The following is a 13,568-nucleotide window of genomic DNA, read 5'->3' on the forward strand; positions in this document are numbered from 1 at the left end:
TTAGCATTTGTTGAGTGAATCTGTTTCTCACTTGTGTGACCACTGTGTGCTGAGATCTCTTTGAGGCGTTGGGCTCCACCATGAACTGCCCAGCTTAAGCTCCCTGATTTTCTGAGACTTTCCCTGTAGTAGGGAGACTTGCGCACTAAATAAGTAGTTAACTGGTAAATAAACATAAACTCTGAAGTAGTCAATGCCTTAAAGGAAATAAAAGGAAGATAGAATAGATTGGGTGACGACTTCAGATAATTTGAAAGCACCAGAAATTTAAAATATTGTATAAATGTGAAGTGGTATTTTCCAGATGCTCTCTTTAAATGGACATGGTAAATACCTTGACACTAATCCATTTTTACTGTTCTCTTTCAGTTTGTGAAGTGTGGATATGCGGGCTCTAACTTTCCAGAACACATCTTCCCAGCTTTGGTTGGAAGACCTATTATCAGATCAACCACCAAAGTGGGAAACATTGAAATCAAGGTAATATTTTATTTATTGATAAATGAGGGTTAAAACTTGTGGGGTGTTCTTTGAATTAAGTAGTTATAAGATACGATACCATGATAAGCAAAGAGGCAGAATTTCTTGTATTTTTAATTTATATCAACACTTGAAGAAAGACACAAAAACTGATAGGCCATTACTCTCTGAATGGAGTAAAACTCAGTAAGATTTTTATGTTGATGTGAACATTGTATTAGGGACTTAAAGCCCTTATTACATATAATGTTTAAAAGAAATCAGCCTGATATTTTTATGTCTTTCAGTTCCATATATTTTTCATTATATGTTAGTGTCTCATTGGGACCTACGACTTTTCCTTCCTTCTCATGGTCTGATTCTCCTACTTTTTAATATAGCTAGTCAGGAAAACACAGGGTATACATTTTATTGGTTCTTTTTTTCACTAATAGAGTAACTGATTTCCATAAGGTACAGGAAGAAGGTGCTCACATCTTGAGTTGGCCTTGCATTATTGCATTATTTCTCTTACTGTAAGGAGAGCGGAGGAAGGTTGTCATGTATTTAACGTGAGAGATTGGACATTAAGGATGAGAGATTTTTCTCCGTGTTTAAGGGACTGGAAATGAAGTAGGAATTACAGTATTTTAAAAGAAAAGAAAACAGAACAATCAAAAGGACAGTGGTCACCAATTGACTTAAATTCTTTAGGTGGCCTAGGGATGAGATTATAAAAAATGCAGTCAAATTTAAGGGCCATTTTACTGAATTATTTGTGAACAAGCTAGCATCGTTGATCCTATCTGGACAGTCTTTCATAGAACTTCAGTTAGATTATGAGTCATTTGAAATACGAGTTAAGTGTACCTCTTTGGGACATTTGTTTGAGATACCTAGGAAGGTAGTAATAGCTAGAGAGAGACTTGCTACTTGGTAGCTCTCTGCTCTTGGTACTAGAGAATTGAGTTACATAATGAGTAACTGAAACTGAGGTTCCGGGTTACATTTTTAAAGATTTAAAGTAGTGAATGATTCTGGCCTCTGTTTATAATCAAATGGGACGTTCAAAATGATAATTTTTTTTTTCAGGGTCTTGGGAAATTTGGGGGGGGAATACCTTCTGTTTTTGTCAATGCCTTTCATTCTGATTGAATTTAATCTTAAATGAATGACCTAAAATTTAGCCAATACCAGTGATAAGGACAAGCTTTTTAAATGAAGTTGGAAATCACAGTTTTTATTCAGTATTAGGCTTTTAAAGAATGTCTTTTTTATCTACTTTATGGAGAATAACATTTTTGAGGTATACAGATACATCACATATTAACCATTTTAGTCTCTAACATGGCACAAATGATTACATATCTTTTCACTCCCACTTTCTTGCTTTTTAAGGCCAAGTGATAGAAATGAAACTAGCCTATATTCTAAGACATTTTTGCTAAGGAATTCCCTAGTAGCATTTGCTTGTATGGTTTGTCATTCTGTGTTCTGTTGGCTCAGTTCTGTTCAATCTGCTCAGTCTTTTAAGTCTCTCAAGTTAATTTGTTCTTCCAGTAGAAAATAGTAAAAGAAATCTGTGTCAAATTTAACTTGACTACTAGAGCTTAGAAAAAAAACACTCTAAACTCACCCTCTACCTACTCAACTAGACCTTTTCTGTTATTTATTTTCCTTAATTAAGGTTCTTAAATTCAGTAATGAAGTAAAGAAATTTGACTTTTTGGGATTTTTGTGCCTAGTGGATTGACTTATACTTTTGTGTGTTGTTAGCTGAAATGTGGTGATAGACTAAAAACTGGAAATTTAAATTGTTTAATGAGTTAATTTTCTTTCAGGAGTAATAACTGTCCATGTTAATTTGGCCCTAATTATTAACTCCGTAAAATATAGTACTGCATCTGACCTCTACCTAATTTGTCTCTATTGCTTGTATGTTTAAAAATTTCAGTGAGGATTTTATTTAGGCCTTTTCTGACTCTTACTTCTACCTTCTCTCTCTTCACCTTTCTTGACCTGTTGAAGTAGAATAACAAAAAGATGGTAAGTGAGGTTACACACATGCTCTCTGTTTGTTTTCCACTTTTGCTTGATGGGACAGTAGTTGTTGTTTTGTGTCCCTGTAGTATTGGGGAGGGGGGTAATTCCATATTTTAATTTTAAGTACTTTGATTTTTAACCTTTTTCATTGCTTCAATTTGGTAGCAACTAATTAAGTCCTGTACTTTCCTGATTGCATACAATGGACCATACCAGAACTAATTACTAACATAGTTTTGAATTATTTTCCTTGTGTTTCTTGTAGACGAATGTTATAATTAAAATGGAATGTGGTGTGCATAATATTAGAAACCAAGTAGCTTTATTTAGAATACGTGTGATCCAGAGAATTGTGGTGAAGTTGTTACATTTGGATAAATCTATTTTATTGATCAATGTTAAATTAAACATTGCCTATCATAGTCTGTATGTATTTGCATCCAATTGGGTAGTAAATGTGTAATAAGCTGAGTAAAACTTTGATATGCCAATGACTATAGATAGTAAAAAGGGAGGAAAAGAGATTGATTTGTTTCTTATACCATTTTCATTGATGAGCAGATTTTTACAACATTATCTGAGGATAAGTAAGAAAAATGTGAAAGTTTTACAAGACTTTTCCATAAACAGCACACCTCCCCCCTAAATAAATACCATTGTGTGAACCAGAATTTGAACTAGAAGCTGGGCACATCCCAGACAATTCACTCTCTTTATATTTTTCTGTGACAGTCCTTAAGTGCTTCAATAGTAGGTGTTTTCAGGTTTGTGTGTTTTTTATATTATTTGTAAGCAGTTTTGACAAAGATCAAGCATTTTTTTAGTGATTTGTATTTTAACTAGTAACAGTATCTTTGTGGAGTGTTCTTTTGGATAAATGAAAACATTTAAATGTGGAAATTCCTGTATTTATACTAAATAAAAATCATGATTATTCTTAAAATCTCAAGGGAATTAAGTGTATACTTGTAGAGAACAATGTAGGCTTTATTAACAAACTTTTTTATGGAATTTCCTTCTTAGGGATTTAATTTTGATTTTAAAATGTGTTCACTCAGTTTTCCAACTTGAGGTGACATTGTTCAGAATAATTCCCAGCAAATAAAGCTACACTGCCTGCTTTTCATAAAAGATAAATGCCTTTGAAAGAACATCTCATATAGTTACTGTGATTTCTCATTCTTTCAAGTAACAGGTGGTAGTTGAGGCTTTAAATCCAGGGGTGGGGTGTGTGGAAAAAAAAAAAATCTAAGGTTCTGAGGTATAAGGCAAGTCACATAAAGCTCTTGGCATTTGTAGTTTTTGGAAGTTGAAACATTCTAGGGAAGAATATATATTCTATTGTTCTTTTAATTAATATTTTAGATACGATAAATTTTTGGATTAGGTGCTGAGCTACTTGAGAATATTTATACTAATTTCATAGGTTAATACCTGTTTTCCATTTTAACTGTTCTTCCTTTTTGTTCAGAGGGATTATAAAATATTCAATGCTAGATGTTTCTTTCAGTTAATCCTTTATATATGTATGCTCTAGAAGTAGATGGATGAGACTTTTATTTTGAATTGGTACTGGGTCAGACATATGTAAAACCGTATTCTTGCATGGAAATAGAAGTAAATATTCTGATGAAATCAGATCAGACTTATACTAAATTTGATGAGCTATAGTTATGAATGTATATTGACTATATAAACCATCTAATTATTTAATTTATTAACTTTGTACAACACATAGAATGATACATTCTAGAGGAAAGTAACAAAATTGTGTATTATATTTGTTAATTGTTAAAAAGTTAAAAAGTAACGTAAGTGACCATTTGTTAATGGTTAAAAGTAATATATGTTCTTGTAGGTGTAGATTCCCCCCAACATTTGATTAAGTGTTTAGAATGTATAGCAAAGTTGAATGAATTCTACAGTGAAACCCATATACCCATCACCTAGATTCTAACACTAATATTTACTCCCCTGACATACCACATATTTATTTATTCATCCCTCCATTAGTCTATCTCATTTTTTGATGTATTTCAAAGTATCAATGTACTTCTCCTAAAGTAATTCAAAATATGCATGTCATTGATTAGAATTCACAGATGCATATTTTTAATTTTCCATTTTCCTATCAGATTATTTTAAACAGTTAATATTTCAGAAGTTCAAGTATTTATGTTATGATAAATTAACTTTATAAGAAATTAGTTGTGACAGAGAAGTTTTTGTAACGTTTCTAGCATCTGCTTTAACTTTGTTTTTCCTTTTTGTTGTTGCTTTCAGTGGATTTTTCCAGAATTCTTTTTTTGAGCCCTCACCCTGGTTTACCTCTGATCTTTTTTTAAATTGTTACTTTTAAAAGTTTTAAACTCACATATATTTAAACCTTATTTTGAGACATTTTATGTTAATTTTAACATTTCATTTCCCCATGTTTTAAACTTATGGTGTTGTAGCAAACAGTAGCTATTTCTGATAGCTTTTTTAAGTTGAATTAATCAGTATATGTAAAAATCAGGATTATTGAGTAGCTTGAATAGCTGATTTTTAAAATACGCTTAAATTCTATGACATCATTAGCCTTATTATACATACAAAATTTGACTTTTCAAATGTGGGTCATCTTAAGTATGCCTCCTTGGAGACAAGACTTGTGAGTACTCTGCTTCTTGTGTGCTAGCATAGTTTTCCAGTATTATACTTTAAGGTTGGTAATGTTGCTCATGAGCTAATTTTTAAACATTGTTTCCCTGTGTCTTAATTTTTGGTATGTCTACAAATTTCCATTGATCTTGGTGAGACATATATAGAAACTTAATTTCAGTTCTAACTGAGGCATGTGCAGGTGGAAGTTTGTGAAATTTGCAAGTAATGTGGTGCATATCTGCATTATTACAATATAATAAAGAGTCATTTAATTTTTAACTTTTTTCATTATGCTTTGTTGTACATTAAAACGTATCATTTACACTTACCATTTCAATATTTAGTACAAAGAACTGTGCTGCATGCATTGAGCATTTTTCTACAAGTTTTTTTTCCCTGATGTGCTATTTCACATATCACAGGCCTTATTTTTTGAACATTTGAGCAAAAGAAACAGATGAAACCTCATACAAAACCCTCCAAAATATGAAAATGTGGGGTTTATTTGTGCTAATGCTCTTCTTTTGGAAGCATATGTATTGAAGGTAAGGTCCATTTATTGATTTAAACCACGTTGTACATAAAAATTTATTATTCATGATTAAACTCTCCAAGGCATTGTTCTTGAAAGAAAAAATTTTTTAAACTTGTGGAATGAAGAACTTTATCTGAAAGTGCCAGAAAAATTAAAATTAAATTATTCCAGTTTTCCAAAATATCATGGGAATGTAATTTTCTGAAGATATTTTATGCAAAAATTTGGCCTAAAGCCTTGATATTATAATTTTCTAGGATCTTATGGTCGGTGATGAGGCAAGTGAATTACGTTCAATGTTAGAAGTTAACTACCCTATGGAAAATGGCATAGTACGAAATTGGGATGATATGAAACACCTGTGGGATTATACATTTGGACCAGAGAAACTTAACATAGATACCAGAAATTGTAAAATCTTACTCACAGAACCTCCCATGAACCCCACCAAAAACAGAGAGAAGATTGTAGAGGTAAGTTTTCAAGTGGGATGTGTATATATGTCTTTCTGTGATGTAACGTTACAGCAGATGTTCTTTTACCATTGTTATTAAGAATAAAGGAAATGAAAATAATTGTTTCCCCCCCAGATCTATTTATTAAGAACCTAACTAGTCATTATTTCTAAGTGGGATATATTAGTAAACAAAATCAAGTCCTGTTGCCATGGAACTTGTTCTGGCAGATGACACCCACCCCACCTCCACTAACCACAAAGTAAATTAACTGAATGGTTCCTTAGAAGATAATAGATGCTAAAGAGAGGGAAAGAGCAGGTTAAGGGGAGTGGGGAGGGGTAACATTTTTCACAGGGTGTGAGAGTAGGCATCGAGAGAAGGTGATGTTTAAACAGAAAGTAAGGGAATCAGCCAGAATATGTTGAGGGAGAGCATTCCAGACAAGGGAAGTAGCTAGCCAGTGTGAAGGTCTTAAAATGGGAACAAGCGTGGTATATTAGAGAGTCAACAAAGAGGCTAGTATGGGGGAGCAGTAGGAGATGAGGTTAGGGAAATAATAGGGCCAGATCATCTAGGGCTTCACAGGCCCTTAAAGAGAATTATTCTTTTACTCTGAGTGAAATGAGAAGGGACATGCTCCAGTTTAGGTGTCTGTGGCTGCTGTGTTGTGAGTAGACCATAAGGAGGCAAGGGTGGAAGAGAAACAAGTTTGAAGACTTGCAGTTACCTAGGAAGAAGATAATGATGGTTAGGATTCGGGGTAATAGCAGCAAAAGTAAAGAGAAGTGGCCAGACTGTGAATCTATTTTAAAAGTGCCAAAGCATTTTCTGGTGCATTAAATATAGGTAATAGAGGAGGGGAGAACCAGGGATGACTCAAAAGGTTTTGGGATGAGCACCCAGAGGATAACATTACCATCAACTGAAATGGGAAAAGACTCAGATAAGTAGAACAGGATTTGAGGGCAATGGATCAGGAGTTAAGTTTTGGACATGGTAGGTCCTCATTAGACATCCAGTCAAAAATGTCAGAGAGAGGTATCCCCCACTTTTCAAAAGTTCATGTTATGCCACTTCACTTTGACCAGAGACCTACATTAGTACCTGTTTTCACTAACTGAAAGAACTCCGAAGAGGATTTTCACTTAATGAGAAAGGGGGAAAGCAAAAATTGCATTCAGCAGTTTTTCTACAGTGAGCTGTTAGAGGCAGCGCACACCCAGAGCAGAGAGAGTGGCGGCACCAAACTCTGACCCTGGAACGACACTCAGCATGGCGGCATCAAGGTGCCATAGCTTTGAACTGTGTCTATGAGCACCTGTGCTTTATCTTGTTTCATTTTGTGCATCTATTAGCAAGATGTGTCCTAGGTTATCAGAAAAGCCCAAGATAGGTTATTTTTGGGGTTTGGGAGCTCTCAATTTTCCATATAAACTAATGGTAATTGCTTCTTTGATTTACATTTCAGCTTTACTTAAGGTTTCATAGGAATATTCTACCTTCAGGTAGCGGGGAAACCTGTAAAAGATCAAGTTCAGAAGAAAAGTCTGAGGCTAGAGAAAGAAACTTGGGAGTCATTAGGATGTGGATAATCAGTTCACCAGGGAATTGGGAACAGATAGTAGTGGGAAGGCTAAGGACCAGGGAGGAGGGAGTTAGCGAGAGGAGATTGAAGGACCCTGGGGGAAGCAGGTATAGAGAGCAAGAAGTCTGCATTCTTCCCAGTTTAGAGAAGTAACTTTTCAAGGTTGTCTTTCATTATATTTTGTTTTATATGAGGTAGGAACTGTATGACTTTGTCTTGTTATATTTGAGGTAAAAGCTTATAATAATGGTTTCTGTCTTAGTAGCTTTGCAGATACTGCTCTACATCTATTTAGCTGTTGGTGGAAATTTTGGAAGGATTATACAAGAGATTATTGCTGGACAGTTTTTAAATTCTGGATTAAAGCTTAAGTTTTATATTAAATGTTTTAAAAATTTAAGATCCTGGTTTTAGTTACAAAATCCATGTCATTCCTTATGGCTTATATCTTACTACTACTTTTTCCCCTCCTGACCACCCCAGAACTGTGAAAGATGGCCGTTATTATATTAGTTCATATTTTAGTTGCAACTTATTATTTCTAAGTGATTTATAACTACTAATACTTTTTGTGATGGATAAGTAGTCATTTGTAATTGGTATTTATTTTTAGTAGCACATTGTAAAATCAGCTTAGAGGTACTTTTGCATTAAATCAAAAGGTTCCTCCTGCACATGTTAACCACCTTAGGAAAGCAACACAACATCAGAATGAAAATCAAGTTTCCTTTCGGATGAAAAGTTAGAAAGATGACATTATACTTGGATGCATCTTCCACTAGCTAGCTATTTGACTAGGACATGTTTGTGATTTTTGTTTGGTTTTTTTTATCTGCGAGACTGACAAGAATTTGTCTCACTGTGCTATAAAGTCTCATGTTCTTTTAATATTCTTTTTTACTTGTGGGTGCAAATTTGGCTGTGACTGGTAATGCCCTACTTTAATCTTATCCAGTAAGTTCTTTTAGTACTACAAATACTTTCTAATTATCTTACAAATAAAAACAAGTTCTAATGGACTTTGATGATGACAAACACAAATACAGCTTAACTCTTCCATTTTCTCCTGGCTGGAGAGGGGATATGGTATAAAATACAGGTTGGAATATCTGGATTCTTAATTGAGTACTGGCTAGATTAGAATATCTGGTAAGAATATCTAGTTGCTTAATTGATGATTATGTATTTCAGAGTAATAACATTTAAATCCTATGTAATTCTCATTGTGATCATTTATAAAATTTCTAGGTCACTAGATCTACCCAGTGGTAGTCAGCCCTGCCAGGCAAGCAGTGCTCCCTGTAGATGACAGAAAAAGTCCTACAGGATGTTCCAGCCCACCTGGATTACAGAGAATGAACATGGTTGTGACCAGAGAGGGCACAAGGAGACTCCTCCCTTTAGTGTAGCTCAGCTGAGAGCGACGCCACAGCCAGGGCTCAAGCCGGGAGGGTGGGTGGAACAGCTGCAGTTTCTGTGTCTGCCAGCATTCAGGAATTACTGCATATATTTTTGGCTTCCTGCCCTGCCATTTTACTACTTTTTTTTTTTTTCTTTTTTTTTTTAACCAGTTGGGGGTAGAACTCTAGTCTTGGCCCAGGTTAGTACAAAGGGATGATGGGAAGGTCAGCAGTTGAGCAGTTTCTGTAGTTTGTCCTTGAATTAAAAGATATTTTCATTAAGGGACATCATTAAGAAAGGCTTGTTTCAAAAATCTTGGCTTTGTAGCACTTAGGAAATACTTGAGGACTCCGTGTACATCCAAAATTCTGTTCACCACGTTGGAGCTCTGTGACAGCTGAGGAGAATGGAGGACTCTTAGGTCCCTTTTGATTCTGTTTTGGCAACTAATCTACTCTGTGACCATCAAGAAAGCATAAAATATATACGTATTACATAACTTCTAAATACCAGCATTTCTTTCTCTCCTTTTGCATTTTCAGGTAATGTTTGAAACTTACCAGTTTTCTGGTGTGTATGTAGCTATCCAGGCAGTTCTGACTTTGTATGCTCAAGGTAGGTGAAACTTAACTTTTAGAATAATCAATTCAGGGCATTTTATATTAGAGGAATTTGGTTTGTCAGTAAGTTGTAAATCCCAGAAAAGCACAATATTTATATATTTATTTAAATTTTTTCAAATATTTACTCAAATATTTTCATAATTTCTAAAATTAGTCAAATAAAATACCACATATATTTTTATTTCCTTCATTAAGCAATGAAGGACTTAAGGCAAAGAGAACTCAAATTTTCAAAAATTTTTTATTTTTTTTATAAACATATAGTATATTATTAGCCCCAGGGTTTCAGGTCTGTGAATCGCCAGGTTTATACACTTCACAGCACTCACCATAGCACATACCTTCCCCAGTGTCTATAACCCAACCACCCTCTCCCTACTCACCCCCACCGCCCCCCCAACCCTCAGTTTGTTTTGTGAGATTAAGAGTCTCTAATGATTTGTCTCCCTCCCAATCCCACCTTGTCTCATTTATTTCTTTCCTAACCCTCTACATTGCCTCTCAACTTCTGATATCAGGGAGATCATATGATAATTGTCTGAGAACGCAATTTTTTAAAAGTAGGAGGTTCCCTCTTATAGACCTTTTTTTTTTAAATTCTTTTTTTAAAAGATGTCATTTATTTATCTGTCAGAGAGAGAGGGAGAATGAGCAGGGGGAGCAACAGGCAGAGGGAGAAGCAGGCTCCCCACTGAGCAAGGAGCCCGATGTGGGACTCAATCCCAGGACCCTGAGATCATGACCTGAGCCACCCAGGCATCCCTAAACTTTTTTTAAAGTAAAAAAAAAAAAAATTTTTTTTTGTAAGAGAACCGAGGAAGCAGGTTCCCTGCTGAGCAGAGAGCCCAATGTGGGGCTTGATCCCAGGACCTTGGAATCATGACCTGAGCTGAAGGCAGAGGCTTTAACCCACTGAGCTACCCAGGTGCCCCAAAGTAAAAATTTTTTATGCAGTGAAGAATGAGCTGGAATTCGTCCTTAGAATTGTCAGAGTTGGGGTGCCTGGGTGGCTCTGTCAGTTAAGCATCTGTCTGGCTAATGTTATGATCCCAGGGTCATGGGATTGAGTCCCGCATTGGGCTACCTGCTCAGTAGGAAGCCTGGTTCTCCCTCTCCCTCTGCCACTCCCTCTACTTGTGCTGTCTCTCCTGCTCACTCTCTCTCTCTCTCTCAAATAAATAAAACCTTAAAAAAAAAAAAAAAAGAATTGTCAGAGTTTAAAAAAAATACAGAGATCCAAAAAAGGTTAGTATAAAATCACACGTGTTATATACATAGTAGAGGAGAAGGTCGACATTTGGAAATGTCTTCCTAACTTTTGTGTTTTCTTGGTGCTGCCATTAGTAACTGCATCCCTTTCTGTTGCGAATAAAAATTGGCCATGTGGGGAGAGCTCTTTATATTCTGATAGTCTTATTAAGAGAATTTATGGGGCTGTCAAATAGGTGCCACACAGCCTGTTAGGCACTTGAAATGTGAAGATACCCTCAAAGACTTTAGAGTCTAATAGGGAAAAAGATACAGAAACAGATAATTTTGACTCAGCATGACAAAGGTTTCTAAAGGAGGTGACACCTGAGCTTAATCTTCAGCCTTAGTCATTAGCTGTGTATATGACATAGTACTTAGAAGACTCACTGTGGTGACCCATCTAATTCTAAACATGGATTAGTAAAAAACACCTTGTAGAAATACTCGTTGGATCATTAAACTGTCTTCAGTACAACATATAGATACTTAGAAAATACTTGGGGAAATTAAATTTTCAAAAAAGTTTTGTTCATTCATCAAGTGGAATGTACCTTGTGCTGTGTTTAGTGCAAAGGACATGGCAGTGAGTAAGGTCTTCTTGACCTTAACATGATTATATTCCAGCTATGAATAATTTTCCTTTGAAGAAGGAATTTAAAATCACTTGTTACTTTATAAGGAGTGTTTACCTGCACTGTGGTAATTTTACTTCATTTTTAGAAAAATGAATTCTAGAAATTATTTTAGAAAATACTTTGGAAAAAAATAGATACTAAAAATTTGGGGAATCTAAGCTTTGAAACTGGTGATAATAGTTTCATTTGGGTGGTGAGGATGGACAGTTTAATAAAGTGAATTTTTGTTTAAATTGTATTTGAATAAAACTGACCATAACAGATTTTTCTAGCAGTATTCATGCATTTATTTCTATCCAATGAGAAGATACTGTCTTTTAATTCCTGGTATTTAGTCATTTTTTGTATAACTATTGAATCCTTAATTGTGAGAAATGATAGCCCAGTAATGATCAAAAGAACTCTGACCCGCAGTAAAATTCTCCTTCTAAACAAGGTGGCTAGTGCTACCAGTTATCCCAAGGTAGGAAGAAGCATTTGGAGCCGTGGAAGGCTTGTAAGAGAAGTGACATGGTGGTTTAGGAAGCTATGTTTGACTGCATGCTAAAGACAGGGTTGAAGGGAATAATTGGAATTAGGGAATCTGGAGGTAAGAGTTGTCAGGAAAGGTGTAAATGAAGAGGTATGAACTCGGTTGAACCTCAGAGAATCCATAGGAATCGAAGTGGAAGAGTGTATACTCAAGTGACAAAATGGTGTGGCACTGAAAATGGGTCAGATGAGTACTTCGAAAGGCTATTCTGTAACCTGGTGGGAGTGGGAGAAAATAGGCTGCAGTTCGATGGGAAGGTCTGTTTGGAAAATAAAATGTAAATCCTACTTTAGTTGATATTACTGGGAGTGTTTTTGAATTAACGATGTGGATTCCTCTTTTTTTGCAATGAAATGTTTTTCTTGTTGAAAGGAATGCAGCATTAAAAGGCAGTAGATGTGGGGCGTTTTGGGTGGCTCAGTGGGTTAAAGCCTCTGCCTTCAGCTCAGGTCATGATTCCAGGGTCCTGGGATCAAAACCCACATCGGGCCTTCTGCTCAGCAGGGAGCCTGCTTCCCTTCCTCTCTCTCTGCCTGCCTCTCTGCCTACTTGTGATCTCAGTCAAATAAATAGATAAAATCTTAAAAAAAAAAAAAAAGCAGTAGGTGATTTTTATGAAGCTTTTAATGAAGATTTATATACACCATCAATCAAGGAAAGACAGTATATGAGCTTCAAAAGGAGGTAGATTGAATAAATGTATCAAAGATAAATCATGATTAAATATTATGGTGCATTCAAGTTTGTATTAAGAGAGGGAGAGAACCTATTCAGGGATGTGAAAATGATAATGTTTAAGAAAGTTACAGACATTGCATATTCTATAAGGTGAAAACTTTTTGGTTAAAACATTGTTAGACTTCAGGTCATGATTCCAGGGTCCTGGGATAGACCCCCGCATCGGGCTATGGGATAGTATGTATGGGAAACAAGGCAGCTTCTTTGCTGTTCTTTTATTAAAAGGTTTAGCTGACATTGTCTTTCTGGTTTCTGGTGAATAATTAAAGTGATCCTTTGGCTTGCCAAGGTTAATTGTTCTCAAATTTCCAGCTATCTAGTATCAATAGGAATTTTTCCAAGACACAGTTTTGAATATATTATTTGACAAAAATAATAAGCACATTATTTCAGCAGGTTCACTATCAACTTGTATAGTATTTATCTCTCAAAATGGTTTTCCTAAAAGTTACGATGATGCTTTAGGAAATTCCACTTCAGGGAAATTCAGGGATCAAGATTAAATTGGAAAGAAAAATAAAGAATTGTACTGAGCTTTAAGAACATGTGTTTTTCAGTTCTGGGTCTCAGAGTCTGTTTCTTCCTGTCTCTTGGGATAGCACACAGATTAAAGGTCTCACAAGAGGCATGTGTGAGAACACTCACTTTAGTGTCTAGATGTT

General features: G+C 35.3%; 1 protein-coding gene across 2 annotated transcripts in view; it reads left to right on the plus strand.

The window, feature by feature from the left end:
* The window catches only part of ACTR2 (actin related protein 2), a 38,478-nt gene that overhangs the window by 8,061 nt on the left and 16,849 nt on the right, over window positions 1-13,568 (plus strand). Inside the window, exons 2-5 of one of the 2 annotated variants that reach the window (XM_044264103.1) lie at window positions 370-480; window positions 2,491-2,505; window positions 5,941-6,156; window positions 9,670-9,742. In XM_044264103.1, coding sequence (XP_044120038.1) covers window positions 370-480; window positions 2,491-2,505; window positions 5,941-6,156; window positions 9,670-9,742 — 415 coding nt within the window. The remainder of the gene's footprint in view (window positions 1-369; window positions 481-2,490; window positions 2,506-5,940; window positions 6,157-9,669; window positions 9,743-13,568) is intronic. The other variant, XM_044264104.1, reaches the window with a different exon arrangement.

This window comes from Neovison vison, chromosome 8, assembly GCF_020171115.1.
Source record: "Neovison vison isolate M4711 chromosome 8, ASM_NN_V1, whole genome shotgun sequence".
In the NCBI taxonomy this organism is placed as follows: Eukaryota; Metazoa; Chordata; class Mammalia; order Carnivora; family Mustelidae; genus Neogale; species Neogale vison.